The 15,323-nt window shown below is 38.6% G+C and overlaps 1 protein-coding gene across 14 annotated transcripts in view; it reads right to left on the minus strand.

The window, feature by feature from the left end:
• Window positions 1-15,323, minus strand: part of DOCK10 (dedicator of cytokinesis 10) — a 237,338-nt gene that overhangs the window by 115,897 nt on the left and 106,118 nt on the right. For 13 of the 14 annotated variants that reach the window (XM_081050700.1, XM_081050705.1, XM_081050698.1 and 10 more), the window contains exons 2-3: window positions 14,053-14,172; window positions 2,358-2,447 (exon numbers count right to left, since the gene is read on the minus strand). In XM_081050700.1, the coding sequence (XP_080906826.1) occupies window positions 2,358-2,447; window positions 14,053-14,172 (210 nt within the window). The remainder of the gene's footprint in view (window positions 1-2,357; window positions 2,448-14,052; window positions 14,173-15,323) is intronic. The other variant, XM_081050706.1, reaches the window with a different exon arrangement.

A 15,323-nucleotide genomic window follows, 5' to 3' on the forward strand; every position in this document is an offset into this window, starting at 1 on the left:
ATTTTTACAATCTTTGCTTTTAAAATTAGATTTTAAATGTTTGTCTGGAATTATTTAAATTTTTAATATTTGTCTAGAATTAATTGTTGATGTAATATGAACTAGAGCCCTAACTTTATTTTCATCCAAAATGGATAGTCAAGTGGTATTTGTTAAATTGTCCATCTTTCCCCAGAGAATTTGAAGTGCCATATTTGCCATTTATTAAGGAATCATATGTGTGTGGACCTGTTTCTGTATCTTCTATTTCATTTCACTGCTTTATTTGTTTATTCCAGAATAATAAAAAAATTGAAAAGTGTCTCAATTTATTTTTACAACTCACATTTTTCTAATACCAAAGGGGAAAAAGAAAACTACAGCCAAATTTCACTCATGAATATAATACAAAAATTTGAAATAAGATATTAGCAATTCTAATGTAGTAGAGTATGAAGTTAATAATACAACTTGAACAACTATGAAGTTAATAATACAACTTGAAAATTTCAATAATACAACTTGAAACTTTATAACAGAAACAGAAGTATCCCACAGGATAGCAACCTATTATTTCTATTCTAGTGCTAAATTCAAGCAGAAAAACTATGATCACCAATAGACTGAATATACATTTTATAACATATGGTAGCCAGTCTTTATAAGTACTGTAGAGACTAAGAAAGACCCTTTGACATTTCTTTTATGCCAGAAAATGTCATAAAACACCAAGTCAAGAATAAGACAGGATACCCGATATTAGCATTATTATCCAAGATTGTTTTAGAGATAGTAGATATAAATAAGACAAAAATTGAAGAAACAACATAATTATAAGAAAAGAAGTAAATGTTAATTGTTTGCAGATGATGTGACTATACTCTTACAAATCAAATAAGAACTATTAGGATAGGAGAGTTTAGTAAGCTAGCTATGCATACTTGAAAATTAATAGCTTTAAAAAAATAGCAGCAATGAACACTAAGGAAAGAACACAGATTTTTAAAAGTCCACTCACATTTGCAACAAAACTATATGAAAAATTTAACAACAAAGTTAAAGAGCTTTATGAAAAAAGGGTGATATTTTAGTGAAGAACACAAATATTCCCTATTTGGAATTCAATATTATAAACCGTTCAAATCCTACCTAAGTCAACTCACAGGCATTGCAGAACTTTTGTAGACCGGGTCTCAATGATTATGATTTTCTTGAGTAGAAAATGATTTGCCCGCTCTCTCCCTTTTTGTTTTAAACAGTGATGCCCTACTAGATATTAAAACTTTCTCTAAGACAACTGTAAACAAAATATTATAGAACTAACATCACACTTATTTTTATCTGTAAATGTGAAAATGTATACTCAGATATCCTGATGTTATCTAAATCTGCACTTTTTTCTTTTTTCTATCTCCTGAGAAGGTGTTGTAACTTAATGTGAACTTTGGGAAATAAATATGAAATAATGGAGTTGGAAAAGAAATAAACAGGTACATTTATGACAAAAGATCTGGATTGAGTTGTACAACATAAAATACGTACAATTAATCAGATGAGCATTAACATGTACCCAAATAAGTTTATCTTATATTCAGACAAATATGTTTAAGAGCTGAGAAAGGGTCTTGCTGTTGTATGTAGCTTTAATGAAACCCTAACTGGGAGACATTACTTTCTCAGGATTAAAGACTGAATTTAGACACTACTACTTTCAGTTTGACCTGTGCTGGGCTAAATTTTATCATTGCATTTTCTGTAAAGGAAGGACTGGCCTCATTTATTCATTCAATAAACGCTCTGCTAAATAGCTGATACGTGCCAGCCCAATCACTACTGTAGAACATTCTGTAGTCTGGTTAGGAGAAACCATTTTGCGGGCTTTTCCCACACCAATCAAATGCAAGTAGACAGTACGCCAACAAATTTTTATCGGTTCCTTAAAGTTGTCCACGGGGTTTTACCATTAACTATTTCTGCTGTTAATACTTGAAAGAAATATATCTCTTAAAATAAAAACTAGTATTCAAAATTCTCACACAGTAAGTCTTTTTGTACAACTCAATCCGAATAAGTAAAATCAAATTAAATCTTTCTATTAAGAATACTCAAGTATTTCTCAAAGTGGGGATTTTAAGTTAAGTGAAAACACACACACAAACAAAAAACCCAAAACTTGACTAATCACCACATAATCAAAAATCATTAACAGGAACAAGGAATGCATCTGCAGATCATGAAGGTTCAGAGACATCAACTAATTATAGCATTTGAGATTGTCTATTGAGAAGGCGAGGAAGACAATAATCTTAAAACTGTATTGAGAACTACTTGGGAAAGCAAAACTTTATAACATAAAGAATCGGAAACCTGCCATTTACCTCCTTCACCAGTAAATTTTCTGCTTTGTGCTCTGCGTCTTCAGGTACTGTTGAGTATAATGTACGGACATCCCAGGAAACTGTGGAGGTCTGAGAGGAACAATGACAAGAAATTAGGCCCTCCGACTTAAAAGCATTGTGCAGACCACTCTACCAAAAGCACAAGAGGGGAGTATTTCAGATCTCAGCATTAAAGGATAAGAGAACACAGAGAAACTTCCTTGGTTCTTATCAATTTAATCTCCAGGAGAGAAGATCCAGACCTTCCTTAGATCCAGACCACTAGCATTATCCAATTACTGTTCTATCAGTAAAGCTCATCATTTCAAACTGTTTCCTTTCCAGTAGAAAACAAAAAATTGGAAACCTGTATATTGTGATTAGCTTATTTTTACTGGTATCCTTTTTTTGTTGTTGCTAATGCTGACGTAAATTTGAAATAAAGGAGAAAATTCACAAAATCAGCATTATTTTAATCTTATTGTAAATAATCTCTTGAATAGTCACAGGGTAAATTTAGCCCCTTTTAGAAATTCTGTGTGTGTGTGTGTGTGTGTGTGTGTGTGTGTGTGTGTCCATATTTAGGGATGGGAGGAAAGAAAGGGTGTTCAATGAATCTGCACCTTGAAGAAAATAAGTCATTTTTTTGGTGTCTTACTTTTGTTATTGAAATAAACAAAATATTTTCAACTTCAATGCTAAACAATCAACTTTCTATTAAATGAATGTACATATACTAAAAGTATCAAGTATCTCTTAAAACAGAACATCTAAAACAGAATTCCTATGTTGGTTTGTCTTTATATACCTTCAGCTCTACTGAGCTGGGAAGTACAGGGTGCCATAAACAGTGACTTTCCATCCCCAGCCACCCACTTCCTTTAGTCTGTGCCCCTTGGTGATCACAGGGACGCAGACAGGATGAGTCTGTTCACATACGTGGTACCAACAGTTAACATCTTTTATTTTGTACGTCCCCCAAACCCACAAATGATTCATCAGGCTTTCCAAAGCACAAAATTAAGTTCATTTGAACTGTTCTAGATACAGGGTATTTTTTCCAGACTGATTATTAGAACAGATGGGAGTCCCAACCCCCTTCTTATTGTTGGGAAAGATGGAAGAAGAGGGGGCTGGGATTTCGTCTTAGTTTGTGGCTGCTGCTACAAGCTTTGCCACCAAGGACAGCAGCATTCCTTTGCTTCCCATCCTAGACTTTCATTTTCTTCAAATCCCCCCTTTTCTTCATGTAAGCTCCATGAGGGCAAGACATTGGGTTGTTTTTGTTCACTACTGTAATCTGAGTGCCTCGTCAGGGGCTGAAATACTTATTTGTTGAATGTGTTGAGTGTGAGTGTGTACATGTGTGTTCTGTATAAGCACATATGAATGTGCATGTGGTGTGTGAGTGTATATTTGTGTGAACACGTGTAATTGGGTGAAGTGAACGAGTGTGCCTGTGTGTCCATCTATGTGAGTGTGTATGTAATGTGTGAGTGTGCGATAATGCATGAGAGTGTCCTGTATTTTACTGCATGTGTAAATTTGTGTGGTGTGAATGTGTGTGTGATATACGAGCATGTGTATGTTAGTGAGTGTGGCATGTGAGTGTGTGTGAGTGAGTGTGTATGTGAGTGAATATATGTGTGCTTTAGGAGCATGGGGTTCAGACACTTAGTGAAAGAGAAACAATGTCATGGGAATCGAACAGGATAAAAAAACGAGAAAACTTTATGTTGAAGTTACATCATGTGGTAAAAATAAATGCTCATCCTAAAACACAACTATAGAGTGAGTGCCCTTGGTCAGTAAATTTGCCCCAGGATTTGAGTGCAGCTGTGTGAACAGAGTTTGGAAGTGCTAAGAGGATGTGGCCATCGATTCAAGCCCAATGTAGAACAGACCCACGGAGCCATTACTTAGATTTTACATTTTTTATTCCTTCTTTTATGCTAGTCACTCTGTTAGATAAACAGCAAAGAAACTCCATTGAAAATTTGGACTAGAAGATTAAAATCCATGCCTAAATTGAGTTTTGGGGATTATTGCTGGATTTCAGTTACGTATCTGGGGATAACTTATTTCCTGTTTAAACAGCTAATTCACAGATACACAGTGTCACTTGATTGGTTTCCAGGAAACGTTACATATCATAATTGACTGACAAGATTAGGGATTTTTTTCTCTAATTCAAAAAATGTTCTATATTTCATCCACTATTTTATAATAATTATTTTATACAACAAAAGCAAAAGATTCCTCTTTTTCTTTATATACTATAGTGTCCTATTGATTTTTTGCCTTTTGAAAAAAAAAAGGCTCTAAATTCTAAGTCTGATGGAGAGTAGAGTAACATGGCCCAAGTGTAAGTTTCCTGTTCAGTTATACCATGAACCTATGGTTCCACTAAGATCACTGCTCTGTGGTCTAAAACAATAGAGTGACTACTGGGCTGGTTTTAGAAGCTTTTTTTTTATTTCCTTAATGGTAAGTTTTGGGGATGTGTGTTCGGTTTCCAGTAATAATAATCACATGCCTACTTGAAGGTGATGTCATATAGTAAAGATAGAGCCCCAAAAATGCTCAGATGCAATGTTTGAGATTAGAAATTCATTCAAGTTGGGGTTAGAGAAATACAGCATGTGTACAATGGCTATGAGTAATTCTTGAAGACCTCTAGTTATGAAATGATGTTGATTCTTTACTATATCAGACAACTGGGGTTAGATCGCCCTCATGTAACCGTGTAATAAATGGAACACATTATTTTACAACATGCGTGGAATTTTGTATATCTAATACCTTGCACAGAATACACAAGATACAGAAAAAGAAATACATGTATCATGAATACCTATCACATGTTGTTCATCTCGATTATATTTTGTGGTAATACTGGAGCATTTGCCTGCCAAAGCAGAAGGCCTCCAGCAAGTTTCAACTTTAAGAACTGTGGCACGTCTCTACTCATTTCTGATTTCTTTAATGTGTCTCTGCTGAAGCAAAAATCAAGAAGAAACGTAGACAGAGTCATATTTGTAAAGGGTGTTAATATGGTTACAAATAATTTCTCTTCTGAGAATTGGATGCTTTCAGACCACTACAAATTGCCTTGGCCACAACAGACTTCCTGTTCTCTTTGATGAACTCTCTGGTCTACAATTAGAACAGCTCAGTAGCAGGGAATGGATCTGAGACTCTACTGGAACTGAGCCGAGTTCCTCCTTTGGTGGTAGAGTTTTATAAAAAGGCTATTGTCCAGAGATTAGACATTTGGAAATAAAAACTACGCCTTTATGTATAAAACAGTGCAGGCAGGCCTGTGTTTGTAATTTCAGGTCCATACTATTCAGATGTCTTCGACTTCAGCCCTGTCACTTTCTGTACTGGGTAGTCTTGGTGGCTTTAGTCACAGCCACCATTCCTCTGGCTGACCACAGAAAACTCCATTCCAAGCACATCGGAGCCATTCCTCAATTGGCCGAAGGCCACTGTCACAGTGTAAAAGAGAGTCTGCTTTTCCTATCCTGGGGCAGAGCAAAGCTACCTGTGACAGTATTGTAGACCCCAGATGCTCCAAAAAGAAAACACAAATGATGGTGTTTGCAGTCATCAATCAGTCCTAGCTTAAGAAGTTCACAAGCTTCACAATGGGTACTATTAAGGAACACTTCATGGTCAATTCCAACCTCAGCCATGTGTTTCAAAGGCTCTTCTCCTACATTTCTCAGAGTAAGACATTGACAGTGCCTTTCATTTTAGTAGACCCAGCACTTATACTGCATAAGCTGTTTGAAAAACATTATTTACCGCAGTCAGAAGAGTATTGTGATTTCATTTTATTTCTTTAAAATGCACAAGAGTATCACTTGAATACTTTCATTGTGCTTTAAGAGACGTCCTTCTTGTTTTGCTGAAGTTAAACTGTATGGGAAATACACAGAGAGTTGGCGACAACTGGACAGTTGTCCTCCCCCTGCCAAGCCATGGGAACTTCTCCATCACACACTTCTCCTACACACTTAAGTGTGTAGGTAGGGAGTTTTGGAGACCTGCTTCATGGTTGTTTTACTCTTGGACTGGCAAACCACCGAGCAAGTCATTTCACTTCTTTTTTGTGATTCATTTTCTAGGTTCCAAAATCTGTCTCACCTCCTCTAAAGAGGTGAGAACAAAACATTCTACATGTGGAAAAATGTGAGCATGAACAGAGCCCAGCGCTCCAGCAATATAAAGATCCTTATGCATCTGGACCGCCCCTTGGCCAGGATTCAGGGGCAGTGGTCTGAGCTCACTCTCCAGGGAGGATCAGTGAAGGAGCCGGGGGCTGTGAGGCCTGCAGACGTGGCCCCATTGTGAGCAACGGGCCTGAGACACGAGCCGACCCATCACAGCCAACCCGCATAGCATCTTTCCTTATGGCTGCTCACAGTCTTTCTTGCAGGCAGGGCAGAGTCCTGCACAAGCCCTGCCCATGCTCCGTCTCTTCTTAGAAAATCCCTTTCTTTCCTTGTCCTTTCCTAATCCCTGTTTAGTGTAGGTGCTACCTCCTTTTGAAAATCTCGAATTCATTCAACATACATTTGCTCTTCTCTGAACTATATCATGTGCTGTCTATATCACATATGAAGTCTGCAGCTTCCGTATAGAATCTGTTAGAACCAAAAGCTCTGCTACTGATTCAGATAATTATTTTACATTACATTTTTTTTTTTAATATAAGCAGGCCACCTTAAGTCCGCTTTGGGAATAAAATATGACAATAAATGATATGTTTTGCCATGTGCTTTGTTGTTTCTTTGGTATATTTTGTTTATTCCTTTTAAAGAATGAAGTACTTGGATGTAGACTTGTGTTTTTATGACTCTTTTGTGCCCTATCTCTGACTACCTTCCTCATCCCTGTCTTAACATTTTGAATAATTCTTTTTTTAAAAAGAAATACCAGTGTTATTGAGATACAATTGACATGCCATAAAATTCACCCTTTAAAATATAGAATTCAGTGGCTTATGTATATTCACAGTGTTGTGCAACCATCATCGCTATTTAATTTTAGAATGTTTTCATCATCCCCCAAAGGAACCCCATATCCACTAGAAGTTACTTCCCATTCCCCCTTCTCCCCAGCCCTTGACAATCACTCATCTGCTTCTGCTTTCTGTCTCTATGGATTTGCCTATTCTGGACATCTCATATAAATGGAATCATATCACATGTGGCCTTTTGTGACTGGCTTCTTTCACTTATTATTATGTTTCAAGCCTCATCCATGCTGTAGCATGTCTCAGGAGTTCATTCCTTTTTAGGATGTATAATATTCTACTGTAAGGATACAGCATACTTTATTTATCCATTCATCAGTTGATGGACTTGTTTTTACTTTGGGGCTATTACAAATAATGCCACTGTGACTATAAGTGTACAAATCTTTATTTGTACATATAGTCTTAGTACGATCAAGCCCAGAGAAGTCTCCACATATTCTTATTGAATTGAACTAAGCACTCTAGAATCACTTTACTAGAGTGCAATTATCTAATGGCATCACTCATTGTGGGATTCAGGAAGTTATTATTACCCCCAAGTTGTTCACCTAATTTTTCTAAGCAGCAGCTGGCCAAAAAGCATGCTATTTAGACAGAAACTCTCACAGCAAAAATCAAGGTGCTTAAGTTTGATTTCCATCCTCATAATTACTCCACATCCTTGAACAAGAGCTTTTCAAATCTCGGCTTCATTAGCTTGTAAACGAGAGGAATATTATAACTTAGAAATAACCTAGTTTGACAAAGACTATTACTTAGCTCTTAAATTTCAATTATGGGCTCTTGTATGAATACTGTGAGCCATTTAAAGCCTGTTTTTCAGGCTCAGAAGCCAAGGATTAAAAAGAGGTTGAGATATCTCTAAAATGTCAAGTTGTGTCTCGGTAAGAGAAGGGAGAAGGAGAAGGAGAAGGAGAAGGAGAAGAAGGAGAAGAAGAAAAACTTGTGACCTTTTTGCCTTTCAGTTTAAAAGATGTTAAGATCTTTCTGCTTCCTGTCACAAAATGACCCATATGGCTGAGTCTGGATGTCCCCATGTACCAGTTGCTTTTTATAGCTAAAAACATACTGCGAAAAGAACAAGCCACTGGTATCCTAAGAAATCATAATAGAAATTTCACTCATGAATATAAATACAAAAATTTGAAATAAAATATTAGCCATTCTAATGAAGTAGAGTATGAAGATAATAATACAACTTGAACAAGAAGGTTTATACCAGAAACACAAGTATAGAAATAGAGCAGTTTTACTCATGTGGGCAGTATTGAAATACAGGTGATTAGGTGGCCTTCCCACAGTGTAAAGTATTGCTAGCTTTCAGACCTCTAAACTTTCTTATTTAAGGTTTTGTACCTCCCAGAAATGATTCTACCTCAGGCTCTCTGTATCTTTCCCTCAGCAAGAAACTCATTTCTGGCTTTTTCACTTTTTATTCTTCTGTTTTGTATCTGCCTTTCCTTAAACCAAGAATCACTTGACAATATGATTCATTGTGCCCTTGAAACTGTCCTTTAGCTCTTGTTTTCCTTCCTTACTCTCCTTGCCTATGTCACCAAGCCACAATTTGGTGACTAAGTTCTTTATTTCTTGGCCTTCAGTTTCTATTGCTACTAGCTTCAGAAAGAAAGAGGAGAAACACAGGAGTAGCACATGCAATTATGGAAGTAGTACATGAGTCAATGAATGCATCTAAAGTGCTTATTTCTAGTGAATCATAGAAATAGAAGTCATACAGAGGATCATCCTGCCTGCTCCCAGAACCCACACACCAGGATAAATCGTTTCCACCTGATGTGCCAAGATAAAGAAAAATGCTTTTACTACAGGCCCTTAACCTGGAAGAAGATGACTTAAATTCCGTGTGTGGCAATTTTGATTGAATGCCTATGACCCAGACATTGTATTGGGTATTTGAAACAGTTATACACTGATTTCTCCCTTGCCTCTTAACAGTAAAGCATGTGGAAAAGTACATTAAGTGTTACAGGAAGGAAACTAGCCTTTGTTGATGGCAGCTCTGTGCCAGGCACTCTACTAGGTAGAATGAGCCTCGGGAAAGGGAATCATGGTCTTAATCCTTGTTTTTAAGGCGTTATGTTGAGTGGTGTCAAAGAGAAATGTTACCAGAGTAACAACCACTTTCTTCATCATGAGGCAAAGCCAATGACTTCATTCTCCTTGTTCTCAAATTTCATTTCACTTGGACTTTTGGTTCCGAAAGACACTCAAAGGATTACAGCTATATTCTAACATAATAACCTACATGTTGCTGAAATATTCATTTTCCACCTGCTTTGGGCCAAGTGCCACTCTAGTTTCAGGGCGGGTCTCCCAATGATTAAGACAAAAGCCCCCCCCCATCCTACTGGAGGTTACACACTAATGTGAGAAACAAGTGACAGAGGAGTAAAAATGCAAATGGAGAGCTTTCTAGGTTCTGCTAAGTGCTATTCAGAGAAGCAAATAGAGGGATGCACTAGAGGGACACAGGGTGGGAGTGCGGTAAGGTAGGGCGGAAGTCGGGGATGTGTCTTTGGAGAGGCAGAATTTGAACTGAATTGTGAATGAAAACCAGGAGCCAGCTGCGCAGTGTAAAGGCCCTTTGAGTTTGGCAAGTTCAGGAAATGGAAGGAATTCTAGGCATGTATGTAGCCACAAGGGAAGTAAGTCAAGGAGATAAGGGCTCAGTGATCCTCAAGAACCAGATGATAAGGCAATGAGACACCATTGGGAAGTTTTAACTAGAGGCCTGGCATTATCAGATTTGCGTTTCTAACAATTTCCTTTAAATGAATCAAAGCAGGCAAGGGGGAAGGCAGGAAGACCTGTTAAAGGCCACTTTTGGGGACCCAGGCAAATAAAGATGATGATGATGGCTTGGGCCCAGAGCATGAATAGAGAGAAATAATGTAGAAATATGGCCCTGGTAAAAAAATAAATTCCTTTAAGGGGTATTAAGTACCAGATAAAGCCCCCTTTTCTTGATATTTCCTAACCACAAGCATTCTTAACCAACTTTATTTTTCATCCATATTAGGGCACATTCTTATCACAAGGCTTTTGCTTTTCTTGTCAGTCTCACTCATCTAGGAATTGCTGTTCTATATTCAGCGTCTTGTGGGTGCTGAATAAATATTGGTTAAACAAAATAAGTAATGAATCACATCTGCTGTAAGGGTGGGTGCTTAAGAACTTGGAAACACAGAAGTGAGCTGGATTCTCCAATCCATGGGACACAACTGAGCTAAGGACAGTTAGAGGGAGGATGGGAAGTTTGGAACAACTCCTCCTTCTTCCATTCTTGGGATTAGAGTGGTCATCTACTACCATCTCCCATTGGGTGAGTGCAGATCGCCCACGCACATCCCACAGAATCTTCACCATTGCTCAAGGATGAGCCTGGGAAAGGACACTCTAGCCAGGTGAACAGGAGTCTTGCTGTTGGTGACCAACAGCCCTGAAATGTGACATAGGCTATGGATGGAGCAGACTGGGGCCGGGGGATTTTAAAGAAGGGTCTTTACTCCACACAGAGGAAGATGAGAAAACCCAAAGAAACAAACATAGTTCCTTTTAGCAGGGATTGCAGAGCTCCCCAAATTTATCTGTATAGCAGAGCTCCCTAAATTTATCTGTAAAGGGTCAGATAATAAATCTTGTGGGGTCCTCTATGTTTGCTACAATGACTATACCCCTGGTGAAACTGCAGTTGTATCATGAAAGCAGCCATTGACAACAGGTGAATGAAAGGGCATCATTGTATTCAAGTAAAACCTTGTTTATGGATACCAAAATTTGACTTTCATATCATTTTTATGAATTACAAAATTTTCTTCCTTTTTTCTTCTTCAACTATTTAACCAGTTTTATGAAGAAAATACAACATGGTGGTGTCCAAAAAAGAAAAAAAAAAGCATAAAAACCCTTCTTAGTTCACGGGAGATACAAAAGTAGATAGCGGGGCTCACGCATCATAGTTCGTTAACTCTTACTCTGTAGAGCAGGAAAGAGGGAAACCATCCGTCTGAATTTTGTTCCCAAACTGGTAACTTTACATGGTAATAATATTCAACATCATCCTTTTGTCAGATACTTAATGCAAATGAAAAAATAGCTGTTTGTCTGATATGACATTTTCTGATAATAGGGACTAGGTAGCATCAAACATGTCTTGAGCACTTGCTAATTGGAAACTATTCTCCCAGCTGTTCTCCTAGTTTCCTCTGCACCCTGTTGCATGTTTTAATAACAAACACCTGGTCATTTGTTCTCCTACTTGAAACACTCCCAGTGATTTGTCGCTTGCATTTCAAATAAGGTATGAATGCCTTATCTGGTCCTCGCCTGACCTCATCTCTGACCTCACTCTCTGTCCACCCATTCCACTCATCAACCTCAGAACTCTCCAGGGTCTTTGTAGCCACTTCCTTTGGCCTGACACACTCCCTCCTTCCCCATGTCTTAGCATGGTTCGTCGTATTTAGGAATTCAGAACTCAGGTCAAATGTCACCTCGGTAGAGGTGCTGTCCTTGACCATCCAGTCCAACTCAGGTCTTCTGGTCAATTTCTATTGCATGTCTCTGTCTCGTTTTCTTCATAGAACTGGTCTTTCTATAAAGTATCTTGTTAATTAATGTGTTTACTTATTATTATTATTATTATTTTTGCCTGATTCCTCCCATCAAAATGTACACTCCCCATTAACACAAGGTAATTTCTGTCTAATCACTGGTATTTCCCCTTTCTGAGATCCATGCCTAACATTCAGCACTGTACCTGTGTTGAATGAATACAGGAAGGACACAGCCTGGGGGGTGATGAAATGTCATGTTCAGAATTGTGTTAGTATTTTATCCCAGTTGGGAATGAAGGTGACTGTGTAATGGGGATGAGGGTTGGGAGGGGGCGGAAGACTAAGACCCTGAGAAATGGGCAAGGACCAGATATTGGAGAAGCCCTTGGACAATGCTAACATGTTTGCCCTTCATTTTGAAGGCAACGGGGTGGCTGCAGAAGGGTTTTAAGCAAGCACAGAATAAAATAATTCAGTCTATTTATTGGAATGGTCATATAGGGGAAACAAAAAAAGTATGTTACTATGTGTTCTCTTTACGCCATGAAGGATGGGAAAGGTATACAATAATCAGACCACCCTTAACTTAAACAAGCGTAGAGAGATGCCAAAAAATAAATTCAAATTCAGTGCAAATGTTTCATCCCATCTATACGCCTCCACACTCTCGAGTTAGGGGAAGTTGGAGTAGCTTTCGACATATTTCTGAACAACAGAGCTAAAAGAAAAGGTGGTCCGAGTATCAAGTTTTTGTGTGCTGGTTGATAGAAAGAGGCTGGCTGTTTGTCAAGTTTACCTTCAGTCTGAAAGAAAATGAGGATGTGGAATTAAAAAAATGAGACATGGTTCAACTTTGTGTTTGCAGTTCAAGACCCAGTGGCCTAGCCTAACCACGGAAATGAGATTTCTACAGGAGATAAGTCTTAAAGTATGTCAAATGCTAAAGTGGGAGCCATTTAAAATTCTGAAAAACAGGTTGGAAGAGTTTTTTGGCTACCTACTAATCTGTCTCCTTTCTTCTATCCTTTGTAATTGGAACAGAACATTATTAACTCCCATGTACCTTCTTTTTTGTTAATCCATGGAGGAGGGTGAAAAAAATTAACCTTTAGAATCCTGAAGCCAGATTTGCCCCAGAGGTAATGGAGGGAATGGAAGTTTGAGGCTGTCTGAGGAGGCGTGAGCACTGAGGTCCCAACAACTCCACAGAGGTTCCCATGGACGCTGACTGTTTCACAGGGTTATCCTGGAGCGGTCTTTTCGTCTGCTTTAAGATGCTCATGTTTCTGATGTCTGAGAGTATCTTTCTTTTAGGAGAAAACAGGAAAAATTACCATCTGCCCATTTAGATCTCTGTTTATATAGTCAGATATTTACTAACAATTTAAAAATATTTAAGATGACCACAGATGGAATGGTTGCGACAAGGGAGTGCTCATTATCCATAACTTTACTGTATTTATCTTCAAAACAAATTTCCTTTTTATTCATTCTCTTTACCACCTGAGGAGCAATCTATGTGCCAGTAAGCATTGTACTAAAGAGGGCATATCTCAGATCACAAATCCCTTTATGAAGATTTCTTGCCTACCTTCCTTTGTCTATAGCCTCAACACTTTCCTATTAAAGGACAACCAAGATTTGGGGTGAGTTTTAAGAATTGCATCATTTGTGCCAACAGATTCCTGCCTTTGCCATTAGTTGGTTTCAGTTGCTTGGAGCTTTCAGTTAGAAATGGCTCGAGGGAGGAAGTGCTAGGTGAGGCCAGGTAAGGCAGTAGTTAGAAACCCAGACATTGGTGGGGACACAGTGCCAATTGGACCCAGGTAGCACCCTGTGCTACTCCCATCCCAAGTGGCTACTGTGTCACTGAGCCCCCAATATTCCAACTTGACAAGGGTCTTGGGCACGTTCTATTGCCAGATGTGGACTCCCGCTGCAGCCACTGTAATGTAGGATGCCACAGGAAGAGGGCTGAACTCTCCAAATCTACAAGGGAAGATACAAATCTACAAGGGATCATTCTGTGGGGCTGTCCTGAAGGTGGATGGCTTGAGAAGAGAACACTTACTGAAAAGTCATCACTGGGGAAGAAGAGGAGGTCTCGAAGGGGATCGTTCTGATAGGTCTTTTCAAGTTCTTCAATGACAGTTTCATAATCCAAAGGCTCAAGAAGCCTGGGCTTTTCCTGCTGTAGAAAAAGAAAATATGCTATTAACCACTGATACATATAATTTTGCATCTTCTCAATGCTTGGATGGGCTTCATTTCTTAGTATCACCAAGGCTTTGACTATGTACAACCCTTCCAATGGAGTCACAGAGACTCCAGGCATTGTAGGGCAGAGCCACATAATTATTCTTTCCAGATCTGAAATAATATGGGAAGATCATGAAATACTTGACGTCTCACTCAATAACTCAAGCTGTTCGCACTGAGTCCCCAAATCTCACGGTCTTAAGCCCAATCACATCCACAGAATAGATGTTTATGTGAACTTGACCTTTGTCAACGGGAAGAAACGCCTTCTGCTTACTTGCCATAGTATTTTGATGATGCTCATCATGTTTGCTGAATTAGATACTTCCTTGTGAGGTCTACTTGGGTCTGTTTTAAAATGTTGGTTCTCTGAGAGCAATCAAAGCATCACAAGCTGTCTTAGTTGTCACTGAAGCATGGATCCTGTGTCAGGACTAATTGCTTGGCTCCAAGCCCCTTTGTCGCTATAGAGAGAGGCTGGGTAATTCTCTCACAGAGCTGTACAACACAACTATTATGGATACAGTGTGGTGAAAATGGAGAAGAGTCTGAAAATAGCCAGATAACCACAGAGCATGAAAGTCCCGAGGCCACGAGGAAAGGCGCCTCCCTCACAGAAACTGCCCACAGCACCAAAAAAGACAAATGCCAGTGGGAAAAGATATGATGGTTTCATTACAAGGTTGATGTGTTTAATACAGACTATATAGAACTCACAAAGTGAGAAGATGGAGCCCAAGAGAAAAAATAAAACATTACAAAACAGAAAACCAAGGACATGTTCTGAGTTCACTTGGCCCTTTGATCAAGGATTTATGCAAGTTAAATGAAAAGAAATGGTCGTTTGGATTATTTTGTGGCACCTGGAAGCTGGAGTGGCCACCATGAAATTTGTACGCTAAAGTGACCTCCTAAATGAAACAACAAAATTTTTTCCCCCACATTAATGACATCAACAGACTGTTTCCCACCAACCTTGCTCCTCCCCACTCTGCAAAGTACACGGACTTAGCTTCCATTTCTAAGGCCTTCCTTTCTTAGAAGATCTCTGCTGGTAAATCCCCCAGACTTTTTATCGACATT

The sequence above is a fragment of the Rhinolophus hipposideros genome, assembly GCF_964194185.1.
Source record: "Rhinolophus hipposideros genome assembly, chromosome: 6".
Classification (NCBI taxonomy): domain Eukaryota; kingdom Metazoa; phylum Chordata; class Mammalia; order Chiroptera; family Rhinolophidae; genus Rhinolophus; species Rhinolophus hipposideros.